The sequence below is a fragment of the Sus scrofa genome, chromosome X (assembly GCF_054392235.1).
Source record: "Sus scrofa isolate SSC_HxYL_T2T_F1_AM1 chromosome X, Sscrofa_HxYL_maternal_Yorkshire_Landrace_v2.0, whole genome shotgun sequence".
Lineage (NCBI taxonomy): Eukaryota > Metazoa > Chordata > Mammalia > Artiodactyla > Suidae > Sus > Sus scrofa.
In genome coordinates, this window is record NC_139401.1 from 9597859 (window position 1) to 9623673 (window position 25815).

General features: G+C 51.8%; 1 protein-coding gene across 3 annotated transcripts in view; it reads left to right on the top strand.

The window, feature by feature from the left end:
• The first annotated feature begins 17041 nt into the window (after positions 1–17041).
• Positions 17042–25815, top strand: part of LOC146394462 (shroom family member 2) — a 153817-nt gene continuing 145043 nt past the window's right edge. For all 3 annotated transcript variants that reach the window (XM_085007093.1, XM_085007094.1, XM_085007095.1), the window contains exon 1: positions 17042–17388. In XM_085007093.1, the coding sequence (XP_084863219.1) occupies positions 17224–17388 (165 nt within the window). In that variant the 5' untranslated portion in view covers positions 17042–17223. The remainder of the gene's footprint in view (positions 17389–25815) is intronic.

Here is a 25815-nt window from a genome sequence, read left to right on the forward strand (position 1 = left end):
CCGAGCCGCGTCTGCAACCTACACCACAGCTCAAGGCAACGCCGGATCGTTAACCCACTGAGCAAGGGCAGGGACCAAACCCGCAACCTCATGGTTCCTAGTCGGATTCGTTAACCACTGCGCCACGACGGGAACTCCCTCTGCAGTTTTAAGTAAGGCAAAGTTTGGGCTCAGCTCCTCAGCTGTCCTCCTGGAAAACCACAGTTCTAGGCTTCCTGTTGGGACCCACGGAAGGCAGCCAGGAGCCGCACTGCCAGAGAGAAGCAGAGCCTTTGGCAAAGAGCTGCCATGTCAAAAGCATCTGCCCCCTGTAAGCAGGGGCAGCTGACCCCATACAAGTCAGAACAGGCCCACGTCATCAAAACCTTATCCACCCTTCAATAGTACACACCTGCTTGTAAAAACCAAGACTATTTGATTCTAGACAATATCATAGAACGACTCCCCAGATGCTGATTTGTGAGTCCCTGAGAAAGCGTAAGGCTTGCTATCATTTTGAACGGTTCATCTTCTCTTTCCTTGGGTCTTGGAAAGCAGAGGTCACTTCTGGACGTTCGTGTGTGGAATATGCTTTAAAAATTAAAAACCACGGAGTTCCCGTCGTGGCGCAGTGGTTAACGAATCCAACTGGGAACCATAAGGTTGCAGGTTCGGTCCCTGCCCTTGCTCAGTGGGTTAACGACCTGGCATTGCCGTGAGCTGCGGTGTAGGTTGCAGATGCGGCTCAGATCCCGTGTTGCTGTGGCTCTGGTGTAGGCCAGTGGCTACAGCTCCGATTAGACCCCTAGCCTGGGAATCTCCATATGTCTCGGGAGCGGCCCAAGAAATAGCAAAAAAAAAGACAAAAAAAAAAAATTAAAAACTAGGCGTTCCCGTCGTGGTTCTGCGGAAATGAATCCGACTAGGAACCATGAGGTTGCAGGTTTGATCCCTGGCCTTGCTCAGTGGGTTAAGGATCCAGCATTGCCATAAGCTGTGGTGTAGGTCACAGACGAGGCTTGGATCTGGCAATGCTGTGGCTGTGGCATAGGTTGGCAGCTACAGCTCTGATTAGCCCCCTAGCCTGGGAACCTCCATATGCCGTGGGTGCAGCCCTAGAAAAAGACAAAAAAATAAAATTAAAAATTAAAAACACGGGAGTTCCCGTTGTGGCTCAGTGGGTTAAGGACCTGGTATAGGTCACAACCTAGGCTGCCAGGACTTTTTCAACCAAGAAATTCCCCATCGTCCGCAATTCACAATTTGCTTGCTACTCCCATTTGACCAGCTCTTACTCCAAAGCAGATTCTGATTCTGACTGAGGAGGTCTGGGGTGGGGCCTGAGACTCCACGTTTCCAGCACACTCCCTGGAAATGTGGCTGCTGCCAGTCAGCGGCTTCTACGTTGAGTAGCCAAGGCCCTAGAGCTTGGATCTCAATCTGAAACAGGAACGGGAGGAGTTCCCATCGTGGCTCAGCGGTAACAAACCTGACTAGTATCCCTGAGGTTGCAGGTTCAATCCCCGGCCTCGCTCAGTGGGTTAAGGATCCGGCGTTGCCGTGAGCTATGGTGCAGTTCGCAGACGAGGCTCATATCCTGCATTGCTGCGGCTGTGGTGGAGGCCAGCAGCTGCCGCTCCAATTCAACCCCTAGCCTGGGAAGCTCCATATGCCATGGGTGCAGCCTTGAAAAGATAAAAGAAAAAAAAAAAATAGATGCAGAGAAACTGACCAGCATCCTAAGAGCTGTTCTAAAAGCAAATGACGAGTCAGGGATGGAAGTAGGAGCTTAGGAGGATGAGCAGCGTTTATTCTTCTGGGTCTGAGGGTCCCAGGGAGTGAGAAACACTTGGGACTCGTGTTTGAAACAGAAGCCAGGATGCCGGGAGGAAAAGGAAGCTCATGGTAGAGGAAGAACACAGATAAGCTCAGGGGAGACCACAAAAGCAATTTTGTGTTGAGCGAATGTTCTGGCAGTGTTCTCAGGTTGAAAATGACAGAGCGTTCACTCTGGTCTAGATAAAAGATGAGGCCAGGACAGTGACGAACTCCCCCAGAAGAAGCTTTTTTGTCACAGGCGAGCATCTTCGTGGCCTGCCATGGATGTCCACCTCCTCAGACACCGTTTTACGAGAAAAGGAAACAAAAATACAGGAAGAGCTGGTTGTGCTGTGCATAGTTAATGCTGTTATCGCTAAATAAATGTTTAATGACAAAGAATGGAGCCACCCACCAATAAATGAACCAGCGTGAGTTCTTACAGAGACTTCGATGGTGCGTTATCGTCTAGGAAGGTGTTCTCAGTGGAAAGCCACATTTTGTGCTTTTTGGATGTGCGTGAAAGCAGGGGTGATTCTGCATGTTCATTCTTGGTGACAAACCATGATGCCCACAGTTACAGGTCTAAAGACGGTTTTTCGTAATGAGGATGCCGGCATCTCAATTCACTTTATCCCAAAGGATGACATTTGGACCTTTCACTGCAAAAGGAGAAAAAGTTTTGTTTTTTGTTTTTATCTTTTTAGGGTTGCAGGTGTGGCGTATGGAGGTTCCCAGGCTAGGGGTCGAATCAGAGGTGCAGGCCTACACCACAGCCACAGCAAGGCAGGATCCGAGCCTCGTCTGTGAACTACATGGCAATGCCAAATCCTTAACCCATGAGCAAGGCCAGGGATCAAACCCACATCCTCATGGATGCTAGTCAGATGCATTTCCGCTGTGCCGCAATAGGAATTCCAAAATGTTTTTGTTTTGTATGAAAATTTCCAACACCCCAAAAGGAATGTAAGGATTTTGAGACCTGATGCTCAGCCGTGTATGTGAGGTCAGTTGACTGACACTCAAGGCCAATTAAAAGCAGACTCTTTTGCAGTTCCCATCATGGCTCAGTGGAAACAAATCCGACTAGGAACCATGAGGTTGTGGGTTCGATCCCTGGCCTCACTCCATGGGCTAAGGATCCAGTGTTGCCATGAGCTGTAGTGTAGGTGGCAGATGCGGCTGGGATCTGGTTTTGCTGTGGCTGTGGTGTAGGCTGGCAGCTGCAGCTCCAGTTCGACCCCTAGCGTAGGAACCTCCATATGCTGCAAACGCAGCCCTAAAAAAAAAAAAAAAAAAAAAAAAAAAAGCAGACTCTTTATCTACTGTCTTTGGAGCGTCTGCAGCAGTGTAGGTGTCAAATCCTACCCACTAGACCTCCAGGGAACTCCCTAGAATCAGATGCATTAAGAAACAGTGCCTAACAGGACAGCGTCAGCTTTGCAGCCATCAGATAATGCGTCTGTCAGCTAAGTCATCTCAGCCTGGGAAGAGGTGAGACTGGAGCCAGCCGCGGAGAGGAAAGGGTACAGTTTGTGTTCTGAGAGGAAGAAGAAAACTAAACTGAGTATGAGTTCCTGACTGCCTTCCAGGAGGTGGCTGTATGGGGCACTTAGGTCCCACGGCACTCTTGCCTCCACCCTGTGGGCATCACTTTATCTCTAGTCTTCGTATGAGGCCCAGGAAGAGGTCAGGGAACTTGTCTGAGGTCAGAGAGGTGGTGGAGCTGAGAGCCAACCCCAGCAGGCAGCTTATGCCCTAAGCACCAGCAGGAAACTGGAGATGCATTTCCTGTCCACATAAATGTCCACGAACTGGTCAAGAAGTCCGCTTTGGGAGTTTCTCTTGTGGCTCAGTGTGTTAAGAACCCCACATCGTGTCCATGATGTGGGTTCGATCCCTGGCCTCGCTTAGTGGGTTAAGGATCCGACATTGCCACAGTTACGGCTTGGATCTGGTGATGCTGTCGCTGCGATCTAGCTTGGCGGTTACAGCTCTAATTCGACCCCTAACCCGGGAACTTCCATGTGCTGCAGGTTCGGCCCTAAAAAGACAAAGAAAAAAAAAAAAAGGAGAGGTCCACTTTTGAGGAGCTGGAAGCAGGTCGCCGAGTTTGATGCCATCTGACTGTAATTTCACTTTCAAGGAAGTGGGGGGGTGCGGAGCAGGTGAGGTGAGTGGGATGGACACAGAAATACACAGGTGAATATTTCCAACTTTGTTTACGTTTCGTTTCTTTTTGTGGCGCACTCCACTAATACAGTGACATGAGATGACTTTTATTTCCGAGTGGGCTCTAGGCTCTGGAGTTCACACACGCCTATGAGACTGTCAAATTGTCCAGCCTCAGGTATCTAACAAGGAATAAATCTGCTCCACAACCGTGGGCTTTGGCTCATTTGGAAATGACGGCTTCGCTGGCTCTGAAGCGGCCGTGGGCAGGGAAGAGGCCACCCACGTGAACTTCAGGGGCTTGGCTCGCTCTGAGAAGCCCTGCGTGTTGGAAGATACGGTGCCCTCATGTGCCACTGGCCGTGGGCACAGTAGAAACATTTGTGTGGTACACACATCAGCACACCAGCTCAATATCGGAGGGACCGCAGGGCGCTCAGAGAAAGTGTGGGCCAGTCAGTCCTCGAAGGGAGCCCAGGGTTTATTTTATTTTATTTTTATTTTTTTGTCTTTTTGCCATTTCTTGGGCCGCTGCTGTAGCATATGGAGGTTCTCAGGCCAGCGGTCCAATCGGAGCTGTAGCTGCCGGTCTACACCACAGCCACAGCAACGCGGGATCCGAGCCACGTCTGCAACCTACACCACAGCTCATGGCAACGCTGGATCCTCAACCCACTGAGCAAGGCCAGGGATCAAACCCGCAACCCCATGGTTCCTAGTTGGATTCGTTAACCACTGAGCCACAACAGGAACTCCACCCGGGGTTTAAATGAGACGGCTCTTCCCCCCAAGTCTTCAGGTCTCACCGTGTAGCCTTTGCTTGAACATCTCCAGGAAACTGTGTGCACAACCTCAGTCTATCAAACTTGTGACAGCTCTTTAGTCTATCCCGGGGGTCAGAAAACTTAGTCTTTTTTTTTTTTTTTTTTCCAGTCACATCTGCAGCACGTGGAAGTTCCCAGGCTAGGGGTCAGATTGGAGCTGCAGCTGCCAGGCTAAGCCACAGCCATAGCAACTTGGGAACTGAGCTGCATCTGCCAACTATACCACAGCTCACAGCAACGCCAGATTGTTAACCCACCAAGCAAGGCCAGGGATTGAACCCACATCCTCACAGATACTAGTTGGATTCATTTCTGCTGAGCCACAAGGGGAACTCCCAGAAAATTTATTTTTAAGAAGCCAAATATTGGGAGTTCCTACTGTGGCACAGGGAAAATGAATCCGTGGGTTGGGAATCCAGCAGTGACATGAGTTCTGGTGTAGGTCGTAGACTCGGCTTGGAGCCTCTGTTGCTGTAGTGCAGGCCGGCAACTGTAGCACCAATTCGACCCCTAGCCTGGGAACTTCCATATGCCACGGGTGCGGCCCTAAAAAGAAGAAAAAGAGGAAACTCCAATATTAAATATTTCAGCCTTGGCAAGCCTCACAGTCCTCATTGCAGTTACCCAGCACTGCTGGGGGAGCCCCAGAGTAGCCACAGGCAGAAGGTAAGTGAATGGTGTGGCCTTGTACCAATAAAGCTTTATTTACAAAATGGGACGGCTGGCCCTTGAGCTATACTTTGTCCACCCTCGTCTGCTCTTTTGTGTCAGACTAATAAGAAATATGTGTGGGCTTCTGTGATGTGTATTTGCTAGATTTTTAAAGAGTATTTGATGTTGTCTTAGAAAACAAGAGAAACTGTGAAGAAGCAGGTGGCCACACTAGACGTGGTGTAGGTAAGCAGGGCACATGGGAGCTATGCATGGATATGGAGGGACTGGAAGAGACATTAGTGAGGTCTGACAGTGGCCATCGCTGGGGACACCCATGCTGGTTTCTGAGGGCTTTTTTTCCCTTTTTCTTTTTCAGACTGCACCCATGGCACATGGAGGTTCCCAGGCTAGGGGTCCAATTGGAGCTGCAGCTGCCGGCCTACACCACAGCCACAGCAACGCGGGAGCTGAACTGCAGCTGCAACCCACACCACAGTTCACAGCAAGGCTGGATCCTTAACCCACTGAGCGAGGCCAGGGATCCAACCTGCATCCTCATGGACACTAGTTGTGTTCTTAACCTCTGAGCCACCATGGGAACGCCAACACCTATTCCGTCATCTGCCCGAACAACACAGCTAAAGCCCGTGGTGCCTGAGCTACAGCTGTGGCTGGTATGCTTGCTCCAGGGTCTCCGACACAGCCAGTGGTATTGATGGCAGGTACCTTTTACTTCTGACCTCCTGGCTCACCTTCAGTTGGGGTCCTCCTGACCGCACAGTCAACAGGGCAGGCTGCCGTGTCAGAGACAGAGACGGAGACACAAGCCCATCGCAGAACTCGAGATGAAGGGAGCGTGGCCCTTTCCCTCAGCTGGCATCCTGCCCTGAAGGCATCCATGCACCCACCTTCCCCCTTTCTCTCAGTGCTTTGAATTGACTACGGGTGGATTTGAGCATCTCAATCTGCTCTCAGGGTAGCCTGGCCAGTTTTGAACTTGGTGGCTACCAGTAAACCAAAGTGATTTTCCTCGGAACAATTTGGCATCGTAAAACCTAGTGTGAAGAGTCAGGAGGAGGAGTTCCCGTCGTGGATCAGTGGTTAATGAACCCGACTAGCAACCTTGAGGGCGGGAGTTCGATCCCTGGCCACGCTCAGTGGGTTAAGGATCCGGCATTGCCGTGTGCTGTGGTGTAGGGGTGTAGGCCGGTGGCGACAGCTCCGATTCAACCCCCAGCCTGGGAACCCTCCATATGCTATGGGTGCAGCCCTTAAAAAAAAAAAAAAAAAAGACAAAATTCTGAAATCAAATGCAATTTATTTTTTTAAAGCTATTGACACAATCATTCCTGCGGGCCTTCTTCTACAAGTCTAACGACGCACAAGTGAAGGATTATCGTAATCAATGCACTTTTGAGGAACTTGCTATGTGTGCCTGGAAGAAATCTCTCTGTTATAATAAAATTTCTCCCACTTTTCAGACAGCCGTCTTCCGTTACTTCCCGTGATTTCCGCTACTAGTCAAAAACTTCTACCTTCCTTGAAGTTCAGTCAGATACATTCAAGGGCAATAAATATTTTGGCCAGTGGCCAGTGAAGGAATTTCCAGCATGTGAACCAGCAGCCCTCCTCCCCCAAAGAAGCTGTGGCTTCCGTTTCCCTGCAGCACCGGGATTATTTCAGCTCTAAGGATGCACAGGTGGCTGGTCCCTTTCTCCTCGTGTGTGAGGTTGTGATTGAATCGGGGGTGAGAGGGAGGGAAGGGAATCAAATGTATTGAGCGCCCACAGACTCCCTCTCCTGGCTGTCGTTTTTTTTCCATGGTTCTCAAAGGAACAGCTGGGGAGCTCGTTAGAAATTCAAGGTCACCAGGCCTTCTCTGAGGGCCTTGTAGAAGTCTCTCTATTGTCTTTTTAAATTTTTTCGTTATTTTTTATGGCCACACCTGCTGCATAGGGAAGTTCCCAGGCCAGAGACTGAATCTGAGCCCGCTGCCACCCACGCTGCAGGTGCAGCAATGCTGGATCCTTAACCCACTGCACCAAGCAGGGGATTCAACGTACCACCCCAGAGACCTGAGCCACTGCAGCTGGATTCTTAACCCAGTGCACCACAGCGGGAACTCCTCTCCACTATTCCCCCCCGCCCAAAAGGTGCCATTTGAAGCTAAAAAATCATTTATTCCACAGTCACACCAATGATATAGTGAAGTAGCAGAAAGTTCATCCTGCATTTGGGAAAAGCCGTACATTCCAGGATATCACTGGAATTGCCTGTGTAGAATCATTTTTTGCTGTTTGGAAATTTCTTTTTTTGTTGGGGGGGAGCTGCCTCAAGGCATGTGGAAGTTTCTGAGCCAGCCAGGGACTGAACCCCAGCCACAGCAGCAAGCTGAGCTGCTGTAGTAACAACGCCAGATCCTTAACTTGCTGAGCCACAAGGGAACTCTGGAAAGTGCTTGTGCTGGTTTTCACTAGAATCACCTGGATGGTATGTGGGACCTAGGTATTGCATGTCTATGCTGCAATTTAGTTGGCAAGGCTGTCCCTAAGTTACAAGCAGGTTGGGTCCCAGAAGGCAGGCAAGGTTTGAAAAAGGTGTTCCCCCAAGATGATGCTACAGACACAGGTAAGGCTGCCAGGCTGGCTTCAAAACTCCTGGTCTCTCGGGAGCCCCAAGCCCTGTCCCCACCACTGACCCCCTCCCCTGACCTGAGCTCTGATCTCTGGCCCTTGACCTGAGCTGAGAGTCACCCAGGAGTCCTCCCTCACCTCTCTCCCTCCTCCCCTCCATCAAGTCTCCCTAATTTTGATTTTTTTTTTTTTTTTCTCTTTAGGGCTGAACTCACGGCATATGGAAGTTCCCAGGCTAGGGCACTGCTGCTGCTGGCCTATACCACCGTCACAACTATACCAGATCTGAGCTGAGTCTGCAACCCACACCACAGCTCACAGCAATAGCCAGATCCTTAACCCACTGAGCGAGGCCAGGGATTGAACCTGCATCCTCATGGATTCCATTCAGGTTCCTAATTCGCTGAGCCACACAGGGAACTCCCTAAGTGTGAATTTTGGAACAGCAGTCAAGCTTTTGTTCTCTCTGAAAGGCCTGGGCATCTTTCTCCATAAAGCAGAGGCCCTGCCTAGTACCAGAGACCCCAGGGGGAGAGGATGAATCCTGGAGCCATCATCCTAAGGCAGCCACTGAGACCTTGGGTCCCTGATTAGATGGCAAGATCAGCAGTGACCACAGAGGACTTACAGCCCCACCACCCATTCCCCGGGTAACAGTGTTTTGTCTCTGCTAAAGAAGTCACCACTCTTAAAAATCCTTCCTGAGAATGAGGCCCGGTTCACCTGGCTAGTAAACCTGGCTCCGGGGAGTTCCTGTCGTGGCTCAGTGGTTAACGAAACTGACTAACATCCATGAGGACGTCGGTTCAATCCCTGGCCTCACTCAGCGAGTTAAGGATCTGGCGTTGCTGTGAGCTGTGGTGGACGTCGCAGATGCGGCTCAGATCCTGTGTTGCTGTGGCTGTGGTGTAGGCTGGCAGCCGCAGCTCTGATTCTACCCCTAGCTTGGGAACCTCCATATGCCACCAAAGCGGCCCAAAAAGACAAAAAAAAAAAAACAAACAAACAGAAAACCCCCCAGCAACCTGGCTGCAGCTTGGCCTGCGTTTGTAGTTTCCAACCACTAAACTTCAGAATGGTTTGATCGGGTGTGCTGGGGAGTCGGCCCACTGCTCAGCGCTCTTTCTCGATGCCATGCCTGCCCTCCGCTCCTCCCTCAGCCATCGGCTGCCTCCCCTGACTGCAGCCTGAGGACAGGTGCCCATCTCTCTCTCAAAGGCATCCGAAATCTTCCTGAGGGCTTCCCCGGAGCGGTCCCCACTGGGCTGGACGGCGGGACCGGGCTTCCCCAGGCACCACCGGGGATCCGCAGATAACCCTTCGGCTGCTCCTCGGGCAGCACTTAGAACCACCAGCAGGAGCTCTGGGCTTCAGCCAGGCCTCTTCAAAACTAGCAGGACGAGTCCCATTCCCCGTCCTGAACACCGTGGAGTGGTTTCCACATCTGCAAAGCAGACTCATGGTCCCCAGAGGTGGCGGGTCCTAACCCCGGGGACCTGTAAGTGTTACCTAGTTGGAAACAGGGCCTTTGCAGATGTGATTAAAGTAAGGATTTTGAGGAATTCCCAGTTAAGGATCTGACATTGTCACTGCTGTGGCATGGGCTCGATCCCTGGCCGGGGAACATCCACAGGCCATGGGCATAGCCAAAAAAAAAAAAAAAAAAAAAGGAAAGAAGAAGCATTGGAGACAAAGAGATGGTCTTTGAATTTTCCAGGTGGATCTTTAAGGCAAACACAAGCGTCCTTACAGGAGGGCAGCAGAGGGACGTGGACCCAGATGGAAGAGGAGGCCGTGTAACCGCAGAGGCTGGAGCCGCATCACCGCAAACCAGGAACACCAGCAGCCCCCTGAAGCCGGAGGGGGTCAAGGAACAGATTCTCCCCTGGAACTTCCAGAAGAGGGAGGACCCGCCAGACCTCAGGCCTCTCCAAGGGACAGAAGTTCTCGCTTTGTGTTTGTTTTCATTTCTGGCCACCCTGCCACTTACGGAGTTCCCAGGTCAGGGATCAGATGCGAGCTATGGTTGTGACTGTTGCTGCAGCTGTGGCAACATCGGATCCTTAACCCTCTGTACGGGGCTGGGGGTCAAACCTGCGTCCCAGCGCACCCAAGACGCCGCCGATCCCGTGGCGCCAGAGCAGGAACTCCAAAAGTTCTCTGAGTAGTTCATGTACTTTGTTATAACAGCCCTAAGAAGCTAACACAACATCCCCAAAGCATCACAGAGTCAACCTGCCCAAGCGAAGCTCAGTATTGCCTTCCTCTACCTGTTCTTCTGCCTCAAATTCCATTTCTCAGCTGCTCACTCTGCCAGAACCCCAGGAGTTGTGTTGTTTGTTTGTTTGTTTGTTTGTTTAATTTTCCCACTGTACAGCAAGGGGGTCAGGTTATCCTTACATGTATACATTGCAATTACAGTTTTTCCCCTGTTTGTTTGTTTTTTAAACGTGGCTGAGGACCAGGGAACCAACCACATCACAGCGGTGACCTGAGCCACAGCAGTGACAAGGCTGGATCCTTAATGCGCAGCTCCACACGGGAACTCCTCCAGGAGCTGTTCTGACAGCCCCCGACCCCCAGAATCCGCACGCACCCTGGAGTGCTGAGTGGAGAACCTCTGTGCTCATTCATGAGACTCTGCCTCTCAGTCCTGAGGCTTTCAACTTCCCCAGAAAGAACATTCCTCTGCTCCTGGGGTCCCCACCTGATGAACGGCCGCCCCCACTTCCTCTGAGCCAGGAAGACACTAGCTCAGTCATTCCAGCCTGGATGTGCTTTGAACTACTTCAGAGAAAAATACGGGGCAGGGGTGAAACAAAAGAGTTCTCTTTCTGTGTCCGCCTGAAATTTCCAGGAGCAAAGATGAAAGCTTTTGAAACATTTCACCGACCCGTTCAGTTAATCCCCCCCCCCTTTTTTCTTTTCTCTGTGCTGCTCTCTCTCCTGCTGAACCGTTTGCAGTTAAAAGCCATTTGCATTTAATTGTGCTCTAATTGTTTCAGGAAGCTTCATGATTTTTTTCCTTCACAGCCAGAGTCAATGTTTCATATTTCTTGCATCCTTCACAAGACCTCCCTGGTGCTGGGCAAGTAATAGATGCTCATTGGCTAATTTATGTATTTATTTATTTTTTGTTTAAAAAAATAAAAAATAGGCTGTAGGGCCGCCACCCGCAGCATGTGGAGGTTCCCAGGCTAGGGGTCTAATCTAATCGGAGCTGTAGCCGCTGGCTAATTTATTAAAACCACCACAACAACAACTGAAAAACAGCCAATAGCTGTCTAAAGCTGTACTGTATTTATTTACTCTTTTTGTTTTTTTAGGGCCGCACCCAAGACATATGGAGGTTCCCAGGTTAGGGGCCCAATCGGAGCTGCCGCTGCCGGCCCACACCTCAGCCACAGTAAAGCAGGATCCCAGCCGCATCTGTGACCTATACCACAGCTCAAGGTAACGCCAGATCCTTAACCCCCTGAACGAGGTCAGGAATCAGACCTACATCCTCATGGATGCTAATTGGGCTCCTTAACCACTGGGCCACAGTGGGAACTCCCTAAAGCTGTATTTGAAAATGTAAAAAACGTTTACAATAGTAGCTGCAGCTAAGTAGAGAGGATTCATTTTTTGACCAAATCTCTGAAAGTTGGTTCCATTTGCTTTTGGTCCATTTACTCCCTGTTGATAATGTGATTTCATTTCACCCATCTCCTTTCTATCAAACCAAATAAGCCTCAGATTTGAAAAAGTGGCACACACACCTGAGGCTACTGAATGCCTAGGTGTGCTTCACTGGTGATGCTCCACAGATCCAGATCCACAGATCCAGATCACCCTTGTGTCTTTTTAGGAGCACACGCGTGGCATATGGAAGTTCCCAGGCTAGGGGTGGAATCGGAGCTGCAGCTGCCAGCCTACACCCCAGCCGCAGCAACGCCAGATCTGAGCTGCGTCTGCAAACCTACACCACAGCCCATGGCAACACCAGATCCTTAACCCACTGAGCAAGGCTAGGGATTGAACCCATGTCCTCATGGATGCTAGTCAGATTAGTTACTGCTGAGCCATGATGGGAACTCCACCCTTGTGTCTTTTGAGCAATGAAGATACATGTCCAAGAAGCTAGAATCTACACAGAGCAAATGTGCCTGGGGGTTTCTGAAAGTACAAAAGCTAGATTCTGACAAACACACTCTCTGAAATTGTGACTGGCTTGTGAGTTCTTAGAAAGGAAAGCACTGTCACCCCTCGTAAGTCCACACTGCTTCAGTGTCACATTAAGTACTTCCAAAGGGGTGCAAGGCTGAGAAACTGGGGCTATGCCTTGCAGTCACAAGACACTGATATTTGCACGAGGCCATTCATTTGTGAAATGTCCTGATACAGAGGTCTAGGTGTGATGGGACCATGGCAGCTGTGCTCAACCGTATAATCCCAAGGATGCTGACCCGGAGTTCCCGTGGTGGCTCAGCGGAGATGAACCGACTAGTATCCATGAGGATGGGGGTTCGATTCCTAGCCTCACTCAGTGGGTTAAGGATCCGGTGCTACTGTGAGCTGAGCTGTGGTATAGGCTGGCAGCTGCAGCTCCCATTCCACCCCTACCCTGGGAACTTGCTTATGCAGCACCTGTGGCCCTAAAAAAGAAAGAAAGAAAAAGAATGTTGACGGAAGGAATCCGAGGGGCTGGGTGGAGGGCATCTATCTCCCAGCAGGCCACTCAAGTCTTGGTCCAGTCCCTTTCAGCATGTCTGTTAATGTCAATACGGCTTCATAATCAAATGATGCTAAGTTAAAAAGGATGCCTGGGAGTTCCCGTCTTGGCACAGTGGTTAACGAATCTGACTAGGAACCATGAGGTTGCGGGTTCGGTCCCTGCCCTTGCTCAGTGGGTTAACGATCCAGCGTTGCCATGAGCTGTGGTGTAGGTTGCAGACGCGGCTCGGATCCCGCGTTGCTGTGGCTCTGGCGTAGGCCAGTGGCTACAGCTCTGATTCGACCCCTAGCCTGGGAACCTCCATATGCTGCAGCAGCGGCCCAAAGAAATAGCAAAAAGACAATAAATAAATAAATAAATAAAATAAAAATAAAAAGGATGCCTAATGTGAAGATTAAAAACAACAACAACAACAACAAAAAACAACTCAGCAAAATGATGTTTGGTGAGGACGAAGGCAAATTTACACCAAAGTTCAAAGAATGACCATATAACCCTTCCAAGAGGCAGATGGGTGATCTGACAATGATACAATGCATGTAAAAGGTTAAAGGTGACTTTGGCGGTGATTGATGGAGACAATGACTTCACTCTTTCCTGAATCCAGGGCTCTGAATTTCAGCACCAGCTAAGAGCTGAGATTTAAGTCAATACCAGTTTTGTGGGGGAGGCAGCACTATTTTGGGGACAGGGCACTTCCAAACATTCCAGGTACATTTACATGGTCCTTTGTATTTTGGTTGATTATATCCATTCCCCCCCCTCCCCCGCCACCTTTGTTTGTCTTTTTAGGGCCACACCATGGCATATGGAAGTTCCCAGGCTAGGGGTCAAATTGGAGCTGCAGCTGCAGGCTACAGCCACAGCCCCAGCCACGCCAGACTGTTAACCCACTAAGCAAGGCTAGGGATGGAACCTGAGTCCTCACAGATACTAGTGGAGTTGTTACCGCTGAACCACATCTGTAGCATATGGAAGTTCCCAGACTAGGGATTGAATCTGAGCTGCACTTGCTAGCTACGCCTCTACGCTGGATCCTTCAACCTACTGTGTGGGGATGAGGACAAGACCAGTGGCCTCTGCAGTGACCAGAGCTGTTGCAGTACGATTCTTAACCCAATCCACCACAGTGGGAACTCTATTTCTACCTTTTATTCAGTTTTTTATTTTTATTTATTTATTTATTTATTTATTTTGCTATCTCTTGGGCCACTCCAGCAGCATATGGAGGTTCCCAGGCTAGGGGTCCAGTCGGAGCCGTAGCCACCAGCCTATGCAAGAGCCACAGCAACGCGGGATCCGAGCCGCGTCTGCAACCTACACCACAGCTCATGGCAACGTCGTTAACCCACTGAGCAAGGGCAGGGATCGAACCGCAACCTCATGGCTCCTAGTCGGATTCGTTAACCACTGTGCCACGACGGGAACTCCCAGTTTTTTATTTTTGCTGCACCAGTGGCATATGGAAGTCCCCTGGGCCAGAGAATCAGATCCCAGCTGCAGCTTCGACCTGAGCCGTAGGGAAATACTGGATCCTTAACCCTTTGCACCACAGCAGGATCTCCCTCCTTCCACTTTTTAAGTTGAACTTTTTATTTGTAGATTATTTTATTTATTATTTATTTATTTTAATTTTTATTTTATTTTTTGGTCTTTTTGCCATTGCTTGGGCTGCTCCTGTGACATGTAGAGGTTCCCAGGCTGGGGGTCCAGTTGGAGCTGTAGCCACCAGCCTACGCCAGAGCCACAGCAACACAGGATCTGAGCCACGTCTGCGACCTACACCACAGTTCATGGAAACGCCAGATCCTTAACCCACTGAGCAAGGCCAGGGATCAAACCCGCAACCTCATGGTTCCTACTCGGATTCGTTAACCACTGAGGCACGATGGGAACTCCGGAGATAATTTTAGATTCACATGTGTTTGTAGGAAATAAGAGTTCCGGAGTTCCCGTCGTGGCGCAGAGGTTAGCGAATCCGACTAGGAACCATGAGGTTGCGGGTTCGGTCCCTGCCCTTGCTCAATGGGTTAACGATCCGGCGTTGCCGTGAGCTGTGGTGTAGGTCACAGAAGACTCTTGGATCCCAAGTTGCTGTGGCTGTGGTGTAGGCCAGCAGTTGCAGCTTTGATTCCACCCTTAGCCTGGGAACTTCCATATGCCACAGGTAGAGTCCTAAAAAGCAAAAAAAAAAAAAAAAAAAAAAAAAAGAAAGAAAAAAAAAGAAAAAGAAATGAGATTTCCTTTGTTTCCTGCATCCTACCTCTCCTAATGGTTAACATCTAAGGACACTGTATCACAACAAGGATATTAACGTTGATACAATCCACTAAGCTTATACATGCACCTCTGTGTCTGTGTGTATTTAGTTCTGAGCAATTTAAACAAACTGCCCAGGTTTGTGTGACCACCACAGAAAAGGCACACTTGATAGTGATTCTTTTTTTTTTTTTTTTTTGCTTTTTTGGGCTGAATCGGGCACATGGAGGTTTCCAGGCTAGGGGTCGAATCTGAGCTACAGCTGCCCGCCTACACCACAGCCAGAGCAACTCCGGATCCAAGCCTCGTCTGTGACCTATACCACAGTTCACCGAAACACCGGATCTTTAACCCACTAAGGGAGGCCAAGTATGGAACCTGAAACCTCTTGGTTCCTAGTCAGGTTCACTTCTGGTGCGCCGCATCAGGAACTCCTTGATAGTGATTCTTATAGGCACCATCCTTAACTCCCTGTTTACAAAGAAAAAAATCACCTCATTCCTCTAACTAGAGGCATTCTGGACACTGCAGCTTGGAGTTGTTTATGGAGCATGACTGGTGCCCAGGGGACCTTGAGTTCTTATTTCATATGTCTGCATAAGATGCAAAAGATCAGCTGCGGAATGCAGATCCCTCACTTGAGCGATCAAGAAAGTGGGAATGCCACTGAGTCTTTGTCTTGGCTCTACAGTGGCCGAGCCCAGGGACCTCTGACTGTGTTCTTGGCTCTCCGGGCTTTGCCCTTGCCACCTCCTTCCAGCGTCAGCACCTGGATGGAAGCTTCCTTGTGAAATCAGATGTTCACCAGCATCCAGCTACGTAACTGTTACTACTTACATGTATATATATGTAACATATATATTATTTATTTCATTAAGTCCTCGAGGTACGATGCTACCAAAGTGAGAGCAGGGTTTGAACGCAGACTTTCCGGAGCTGTGGCTATAGAAGAGCCAGCAGAGGCCATTCCTTATCCGGGCTGGGCGCTGTATAAGAGGTTTTGCGGGAGGATGGGCCGTCCTTATGGGAACAGGTCAAGTGCTGTTCTCCTCCTGCCCGGACTTACGAGCACCCTCCCGCCGGCCAGCGCTCTGGCCAGGCTGCGGGGCGCCCCTTCCCGTCTCTTGCGCTGCACCGCAGGACAGCGAGGGCGCGCAGAGGGCTCCCGGGACGGGCCGTCCCGATGCGGGGCGCTGGGAGCCCAGTCGGTCGGCGCGGGGACAGGCTGGCGGCAGTCGGGCGGGCGCGGGACCACGGCGGGCACTCCCGCGGCGCTTCCGGCCTCACCTGCGCGGCTGCCTGCCGCCCGCGGTCCGCGAGAACAAAGGCGGGGGCGCCGGGCGGCCGCGCGCTCCAAGATGGAGGGCGCCGGGGGCTCCGGCCGCAGCCCGCTCCGCCTCGGCCCGGCCCGTCCCGCGTGGGCGGTTCCGCCGCCTCACCTGCTGCGCTTCGGTCTCCCGGGCACGGGGCGGACGTGCCCCGAGGGTCCAAAGGCCGCCCAGCGCCCGAGCTGGAGGAAGGGTCGGACCTCGAACCGCGGCCTCTGGCCGCCTTGTGCGGCAGCGGGTCGCGCCCCTCACCCGAGCGCGCGACGCCGGCCCCCCGACAACCTTCGGCCGGCGCGAGTGCCCAGCGCGAGCTCCAGACCCTACTCCCGGCGCGCGGCGCGAGCTCCCGTGCGCGCCCCCAGCCTTCCAGCAACCGGGGGAGCCCCGGGCGCGCGCCCCCGGCCCTGGCGCCTCTTCCCGCCCCCTCCCGCCCCCGGCCGCCGCGCCGGCCCCGGAGCGCGCGCCCTCCCCCCCCCCCGCCTCCGGGCAACTCGCGGGCGCCCGAGCGCGCGCCCCGCCCCCTGCCCCCCGAGCGGCGCGGGCCCCCGAGCGCGCGCCGGGCCCCGCCGCCGCTCCCCGCCCCCTCCCCACAGGCCCGCCCCCTCCGGGGCCCGCCCTCCCCGGCGCGCAGAGCGGCGCGTCCTCCCGGCTCCCTCCCTTCTCGCGGCCGGCACTTTCCTCCCAAGTTGCAGCGCAAGTTTGCCAGTGGCCGGCGGCGGAGGCGCCGGGAGCCTCCCTCGCCCTCGGCCGGCCCGGGTTTCCCGGAGTGCATGGGCGCGGGTCGGACGGCTCCGGGGGCCTGAGCGGCCGCGCCGCCTCCGTGCCCCGCGCCCCGCGCCATGGAGGGCGCCGAGCCCCGCGCGCAGCCCGAGCGCCTGGCGGAGGCCGAGGCGCGGGCGGCCGACGGCTGGCGCCTGGTGGAGGTGCAGCTGAGCGGCGGCGCCCCTTGGGGCTTCACCCTGAAGGGCGGCCGCGAGCATGGAGAGCCGTTGGTCATCACCAAGGTAAGGCGGGCGCGGGACCCTCAGGGTGACAGCCCGGACGTGGCCTGGGGGTGGGGGACTCCTCGGCGGTAGGAGCGCTGGAGGGGACGCCCGGAGCGCGTCCACGAGCCCGGGACGCGCGTCTGCCTGGGTCACCTGCGAGGAGGTGGGCACTGGGACACCCATAGGTGTGTGGTCCGGGCGCCACCTCGGTCGCTCTGCGTTGTTTCTCAGTCCAGTTGGCTCCGAGCGCCGCGCAGAGTTTAAATGGCTCCTGTTCCGGGTCCCCTTCCCCTCCCCCTCCGAGAAGGGGCCTGACAAGGTCCCCTGTCACTCCCGGTCTCGCCTGCGGCAGCCTCCACCTACGAGCCTGCTCAGAGGTCAGGGAGGAACAGCCTCACGTGCCGGGGGTGGACTGAGCCGTCCCCACTTGTTGGCCTCCGGAGGCCCTTGTTTCTGCACCCCTTGGACCTGCCACCCCCCACCCCCACCTTATCGTGAGGAAGCCCTGACTAGCAGCTGCCGTGAGTCTAGCTTCTCGAGTCCCAAAGCCCATCAATATTTACTGACTCTCGGCTTCCAGCCCTAGGTCCCCGGCGCTCTGGATATCCGCTAAGACACACTGAAACTTTTCAGCGTCGCTTTATAAAAGGGGGATTTGAGGTCCAATAATAGAGCCCTAATAGGTCTCATCAGGAATGTGGTTGCTGTGTGAGTGTGAGTGTGTGTAGGCAGTTACTTTAGAACTTTGAATGTTCTTGCCTAAAAACAGAAAACTCATCTTAAAATTTACCAGCCGAACTTGGATAAACTTATAAAAACACACAGACAACAAAAGTTTTTTTTTGCTTCTAGTTAAAACTGTCTATTGGTCAGTTTGTCTGGGGAGGTGTGGGCCGGGCCATTCCTGGGGACAAAGTTCCCTTTAAAATGCAAAAATTCTTGGCCCTCCGAAGCGTTTGAAGGTGGCTTAGTGGTTTTCTCTGCGTTCCTCCTTCCCCACAGCTGGAAGAAATAAAGGGACTCTCAACCTGGCCCACCTGGATTGAATTTGGGAGGTGGTGTGGCTTCGTGGTGTAGATAGCACACGAGACACCAAACTTCTCTATTCTTTTCTTTCTCTCATTTTTGTGTTTATAAAACTAGAGACTTTGAGAGGAGGCCTGCTTAGATGTGCACTGAGTTTATGTTGAACTGGGGGAAGAGGCCGGCACTGTTATAAATTTCACTAACGTGCAACTCATTAATGAATTGGAGTCTTTGAAAAGGGGGGGGAGGCAGCCATAGAAAGGCAGCCTTTCCTTGTGCGGGAAGGGCATTTCCTGCGTGTACGTATATTAAGACATTTTAGTTAGCCTGTGCCTTTTTTTTTTTTTTCTTTTTCTTTCTATTCTTTCTTTTTTTTAACCCGAGACACATGGAAGTTTCTGAGCCAGGAATCGAATCTGCAGAAGCAGCGCCAGGGTCTGCAGAGACAACGCCAGATCCTTAACCCACTGCGCCACAGTAAGAACTCTATTTCTTAATCTTTTCTTGCGCGTCAGCATCATGCTGAAGTTCTCAGGCTAGAGATCCGACCCCTGCCCGCAACTGCACCCCCAGTCACAGTGATGACAATGCCTGATCCTTAACCCGCTGCACCACCGGGGAACTCCTAGTGTCTTTCTCATACATGTTTTAGAGGGCATTTCGGATGGTAAATGTTAAAAAGATATCAGTTAGGGAGATCCCGTCGTGGCGCAGTGGTTAACGAATCTGACTAGGAACCATGAGGTTGCGGGTTTGATCCCTGCCCTTGCTCAGTGGGTTAACAATCCGGCGTTGCTGTGAGCTGTGGTGTAGGTCACAGACGCGGCTCGGATCCCGCGTTGCTTTGGCTCTGGCGTAGGCTGGTGGCTACAGCTCTGATTAGACCCCTAGCCTGGGAACCTCCCATATGCCGCGGGAGAGGCCCAAGAAATGGCAAAAAGAACAAAAAAAAAAAAAAAAAAAAAGATATCAGGTAAATTACCCAGACCTTTAGCCCTTATGTATTTCTTTTAAAAAAGGATACACAGGAGTTCCCATTGTGGCACAGCGGAAACAAATCCCACCCGGAACCATGAGGTTGCGGGTTCGATCCCTGGCCTTGTTCAGTGGGTTCAGGATCTGATGTTGCCGTGAGCTGTGGCTTAGGTTGCAGACACCGCTCGGATCTGGAGTTGCTGTTGCTGTGGCGCCGGCAGCTGTGGCTTCGATTAGAGTCCTAGCTAGGAACCTCCATATGCTGAAAGTGTGGCCCTAAAAAGACAAAAACACAAAAAAGAAAAGGATACACAGGTTTCAGCATGTCTTTATAGCAGACAGGGTAAGTTGCAACACTTTGTTTAGGGGGAAATCTTGCTTTTTTGGGCTTACACACAGTATAAGAAAGCTGGAAGAGACCTTGAACATTGAAATTCACTTGTCTTTTTCCTGGAAGCTGGAGAAAGGGACCCAGCAGGACCCCCTCCTTTCTGTGTACCCCCAAGTTCTGAAAAAACGCCTGTATTCTCATAGCTTCTCTGCTCCCTGTCCAAGAGGACGCTTTTCTGGAAACTGAAGGAGGTGGGCAGTAAAACCTGGGCACGCACACCAGGGCCTCTTCAGGGCACAAGAGGCAGTTTGCTGCTGATCTGGCCTCTTGGTTGGTTCTCCTGGCAGTTGCTAGGGTTTTCCGGGAACGTTTTTGTGGCCAGCCTGGTAGCAATGTACAGGTTCTGCCTTTCCAGGTCGTGTTTCAGGATCTTGCGGACATAAAAATGCTTGTGATTCTTATCTGGGTTGCTTATGCGTCCTTGCCTTAAACTGCTGCTTGGTTTTTATTGGTGCTTCGGTGTGCCTGGAGGTTTGTGATTTCTTTCTTTCTTTTTTTTTTGGCTGTGTCATGCAGCAGCTTGATGAGGGAATCTCAGTTCCCAGGTCAGGGATTGAACCCCGGGGGCAGTGGTGAAAGTGCCAAATCCTAACCACTAGGCCAGCAGGGAATTCCTGAGATTTGTGGTTGGTTGGGATGGAGGCTTCAGGACCGTTTGGGATGTCTGCTAGATTTCCACACACTCTAAGATATAGGTGCACACGTGTGCTCGCACATGCAGACGTGTATTTCTTAACCACACTTGTGTTGGCAGTATTTCACATACGTGTCTTTTCTCCTGGATTAAGTCATCACTGACACTTCCTTGCAGTCCAACAGCTGGCAATTAACTGTCGTATTATTAGAAAAGGATAAAGGAAAGCGAATCCATTATCACCACTTCAAGAATGGAAATTGTGGAGTTCCCTTGTGGGCTGGCAGTTAAGGATCCAGCATTGTCTCTGCTGTGGCTCAGTTTCCATCCATGGCCTGGGAACTTCTGCATGCTGCAAGTGCAGCCAAAAAAAAAAAAAAAAAAAAAAAAGGTAATTGTTGTAATGGAGACAGGACAATTGTTTCACCACCAGCATTGATTGATTGATTGATTTTTTATTTATTTTGCTTTTTAAGGCCGTACCTGTGGATTATGGAAATTTCCAGGCTAGGGGTTCAACTGGAGCTGCAGCTGCAGGCCTGCACCACAGTCACAGCAACATGGGATCCCGGCCACATCTATGAGCTATACCACAGCTCATGGCAACGCTGGATCCTTAATCCACTGAGCAAGACCACGGATTGAACCCAAGTCCTCACAGATACTAGTTGGCTTCGTGACCCCTGAGCCATGACGGGGACCTTCCCACCACCACGATTTATATTAATCCAGTCTTTAGAGCTCATTGGAGTTCCCAGGTGGCTCCGTGGGTTAAGGATCTGGTGTTATTGCTGCTGTGGCTCTGATTACTACTGTGGTGTGGGATTGATCCCTGGCCTGGGAACTTCCACATGCTGGGCAAGAAGAAAAATCTTGAGGGCTCACTAAGTAATAGTTATTCTAATAGTTTTTTTTTTTTTTTTTTTGCATTTAAAAAACCTTATTATACATTAGATCCCCGGGATGTTAGACCATTCATTTCTAAGTGACTCTGACTTGGAAGAAACTTGATTTTTGTGTAAGAGGACACAGTCTTTTTCCAGTGGTCAGTGGCATGTTTAAAAGCCTCATAGTAAAAAAAAAAAAAAAAAAAAGGGGGGGGGGGAGTTCCCGTCGTGGCGCAGTGGTTAATGAATCCGACTAGGAACCTTGAGGTTGTGGGTTCGGTCCCTGCCCTTGCTCAGTGCGTTAACATCTGGCATTGCCGTGAGCTGTGGTGTAGGTCGCAGACGCGACTCAGATCCCGCGTTGCAGTGGCTCTGGTGTAGGCCTGTGGCTACAGCTCCGATTCGACCCCTAGCCTGGGAACCTCCATATGCCACAGGAGCGGCCCTAGAAATGGCAAAACCAAAAAAAAAAAAAAAAGCTTGATAGTGATGACAAGAACAAGGCTGGGTCAGTCCCTCATCTCCTGGTGGAATCTGCTACCCAGGTTACAGATAAAATGGCTCAGAGAAACTCAGGGACTTGGAGAACAGACTTGTGGTTGCCGACAGGGAGGGAGTGGGAATCGGGGGTTCATAGATGCAAACTGTTGCCTTTGGAGTGGGTGCGCAGTGAGATCCTGCTGTGTAGCACCGGGAACTGTGTCCAGTCCCTTATGATGGAGCAGGATGGACGATCCTGTGAGAAAAAGAATGTATATATGTGTGTGTGCCTGGGTCCCTGGGCTGTACTGTAGAAATGGACAGAACACTGTAAACCAGTTAAAATGGAAAAAATAGCAATCATGTAAAAAAAGAAGGAAACAGAACAGCTGAGACATCAAAGGGGGAAGGTGCAGGGGTGTGCCCTGGGTCCCAAACCCGGCAAGTCCTGAGAAGGGCCCTGAGGACCAGGTGTTGACCTGACCCTTAACGTGCCTGCCTTCCCTTCCGTCAGAGCCACCCGCTTTGGTCTAGCATCACTTAGGTGCCACATGCAGTGACTTGGTCCCTCGCAGTAGATGAGCACCTGTCAACCTTGGCAGTGCCTATATTCTGAGCTGGATCATTCTCTACTCTCGGGGTGTCTTGTGCATTGCGGAGTGTTGAGCAGGACCCCTGGCCTTTACCTACTGGCACCCTCCCCTCCCAGGTGTGACAACCAAAGTCTACAGACACTGCCAGATGTCACCTGGGCACAGAATCACCCTTGCTAGATTACCGCTCTGTTGCTTTTGCTTTGAGAGGCTCTAAGCTTTGAAACCGCCTGCTTAGTTCTTCCTTTGGAGTTCCTGGCCTGTAGGGTGGCCAGCGAGGCCCCTGGTGTGGCCAGCGTTGGCGTGGAGGGCTGTTTTCTTCCTAAGCGCTGGCCCTGATAATAGGCTTTATTTACATAGTGAACCTCAAACAAATACTTGCTTCATCTGCATTTTTGTCGCTGGAAAAAAGGAAATGGAAGCAGGAACTCCCTAGTGCCGTGTTTTATGGGCATTCAGCAGGGCTGCTGGGTCAGGACCAAAGGACGGCCTTTTCCCTGCGTCTGGCTTGAACGGAAAGGGATGCTGACTTTCTCTGAGTGGCATTCTTGGGCTTTGGTGGGGGCTTGTGTGTTTGTGTGTGTGTGTGTTTTTATTTTTAAAGAAATTTTATTATGAGTGATTTACAGTGTTGTGTCACTTTCTGCTCCCCAGCGAAGTGACCCGGTTGTACATGTGCGTTCTTTTTCTTGCCATCCTGCGCCCTCATGCTCCCTCATGCGTGATTAGATACCGTTCCCTGGGCTCCACCGCAGGCCTTCTTGGAATTTGAAGGGCACGTGTGAAGTCCCACTAAAGGTGACAATGGGATTCGTAGGCACTCATTCCATTTACACAGACTGGTAGCGTGACGTTTTCCTAGGGCTAGAAAATACACAAAGCCCTGCTGTTTTCCAGGCTGCTGCCGTAGAAGGCGCAGAAACAATTCCCTAAGAAATGGCAAGGACTTTGACTTGTTAGTATGTCGGGGACGGTGGTTTTTTTTTTTTTTTTAAATGATTTTTCTTTTTTCCATTATAGTTGGTTTACAGTGCTCGGTCAGTTTTCTACTGTACAGTGAAGCGACCCGTCGCACATACATATATACCTTCTTTTTCTCCCCTTATCCTCCATCCTGCTCCATCACAAGTGACTAGATCTAGATAGACTTCCCTGTGCTGCACAGCGGGATCTCATTGCTGATCCACTCCAAATGCAAAAGTTTGCATCTACTAAGCCCAAACTCCATGTCCATCCCACTCCCTCCCCCTTGACTGCCCTTCGATGCAGGGCCTCTCAGGAGCTGTGTGAGCTGGTACCATGTTGTTACAGGGTCCTGCTGAGGGTACATCTTCCTTCCCCCACCTGCTCGGCAAGTGGCAGACTTTGGTGGGGGCAGGGAGGGCCTGATTGCTAAAAGGTCCTTGGAGGGGCTAGAATTCCCCCAGAGACTGTCTGTCAGGGATTCTTTAGGAAGCTTTTGGTTGGCCAGCTGAGTGTCACAGGCCCCCTGCGGGCTCAGGAATGTTTGTTAGCGGGAAGGAATGAAGCCCAAGCCCCTCCTTTTCACTAGTTCTTAGGACCCCCCTCCCCCCAGCCCCCCAGCTTCCCTCCAAGAATGCCAGAGCTTTAGCTGGGAGCTCCAGAGACACTGTAATTGGGGCCGGCTCCCTTGGGAACACATTGGTTTTCAGGTTGCCTCTGGGGAACAGACCCATCCTTGGAGGGAGGGCACTGGGGCTCGGGGTGTCCCCGCCTGATGCACCCTCTCCTGGGCCTTCAGATGAGCCAGTGTTTTGCTGGATGCTGTGAGGCTAAGTCCTTAAATGTCCTTCCCAGCTGGAGTGCTGGAGGCCGGGTGGATGGGCATCAGGGGACTGGGGAGGGGGGCGCACAGCCAGGGGGCAAGTGCCCTCTGTCACCTGTTACAGCTCCTGACAGTGAAGGTTCAGGGCACAGACTGGCCATTGGTGGGGGCTGGGGTGGGCACCTTCTGTAGTGGTCAGAAAAGCGGCTCTGCGCTGAGTCACGGTCAGTGGTGACCCAGCAGCCCTGCTCAGGACGCGTCGTCCTGATATCCTAGTATTTGCCGCCTCGTATTTGCTGGGATTCTCTCTAAAGGTTTGGAAAAAGAGAGTCTGTTGAATTCAGCAGTGGACTGGGGACCCATGGACGGAAGCCTCTCTGGGTTCTGCTCCAGTAGATGCTGAAGCGCAGGGCCGCCACATCCCCAGCCCTGAGGAACCCTGCCGCTTTCCCAGGGGTCCCCGGGTGAGGGCCGGGGCTCCCCTGCTGCTGTGGGTACTGCTGTGGCCCCTGCAGCTTCTGGGCGCCTCACGGCCAGCTGCAGTTTTCTGATGGTTCAGAAAATTACCGGAAAGTAATTCTGAAGACTCACTTGTATTTAAAAATCAGGAGTATTTTTTTTTTTTTTTTTTTTTTAAAAGAATGGGCTTTCTTGCCTGTGCTGAAACACCTTGCCAGCGGGTAGGCTTGCCTTGCCAACTGGCATTCAAATAGATCTTTATTACCCCGTCCCAGCCGGCGCCTGGCCCAGCCCTGCGGTTCTCGGCGCTGGTCCTCCAGTAGGTGTGCGTTGGGTGTGGGGGCGGGACGTCGGGCAAAAAGCCTCAAGTCCCATCAGACACACTCTCTGCGGCCGGAGCTTGAAGGTGCACCTGGTGGAGCGCTCTTCCTCTCCTGGAAATGAATTGTGCATGACTCACATCCATAAATCCATAGGCGTCTACAGTGTGAAAAGCTCTCAACTTAAGCTGTGCATCCCACTCCTGGACCGTGATGGATTTGCTCTTCCTGGTTCAGTTATGAGTGTCTCTTTAACATGTCCTAACACTGATCTTTTGAAAACAGAAGGAAAGAAAGAAAACGGGTTTGCCTGAGAGCTGCATGCGGAAGAGAATGAGCCTGAAAGGCTCATCAAATGAGTTTGTTTTCACCCTGTCCTAGGGAGCTGGGATTCTTTCTTCACTCACCTTTCTGTGGCTCGGCTAAAGATGCCGGGCTCCTAGCTTGGAAAGGGCCGGATTTTCTGCGGGGACAGCCTTCTGGCCTTGTCCTCCGGCCACACTTGTTTTGGGTGAGCATGCAAATACACTTGGATTCGTGAATGTCTTTGTGGGCTCTCTGGGGCTTTTCTTCTTGTACGCCACGCACAGTGTAAACAGTGGACAGGGTAATTTAAGGATTCAAAGGCTGAGCAGACTTTTTTTACTCGGCCAACACGGTGGCCCAGCGCGGGGCCATCCTTTGCGGAGAAGGGCTGCAGGCCGCGGCTCTGCCAAGCTGAGGCTTCCACCCACGGGAGGGCTTTTGAAAGAGCTCCGGTTGCATGTTGCTCTTTTGGTCAAAACCTTGCCGGTGTTCCAACACAGGGAGGGTGTATTTTGGAAGAAATGTTTTCCTGTTACCTTTTGGGAGCAGATATTTGCATGGCGCTGTGGCTGGAGAAGCCCGTGGCGT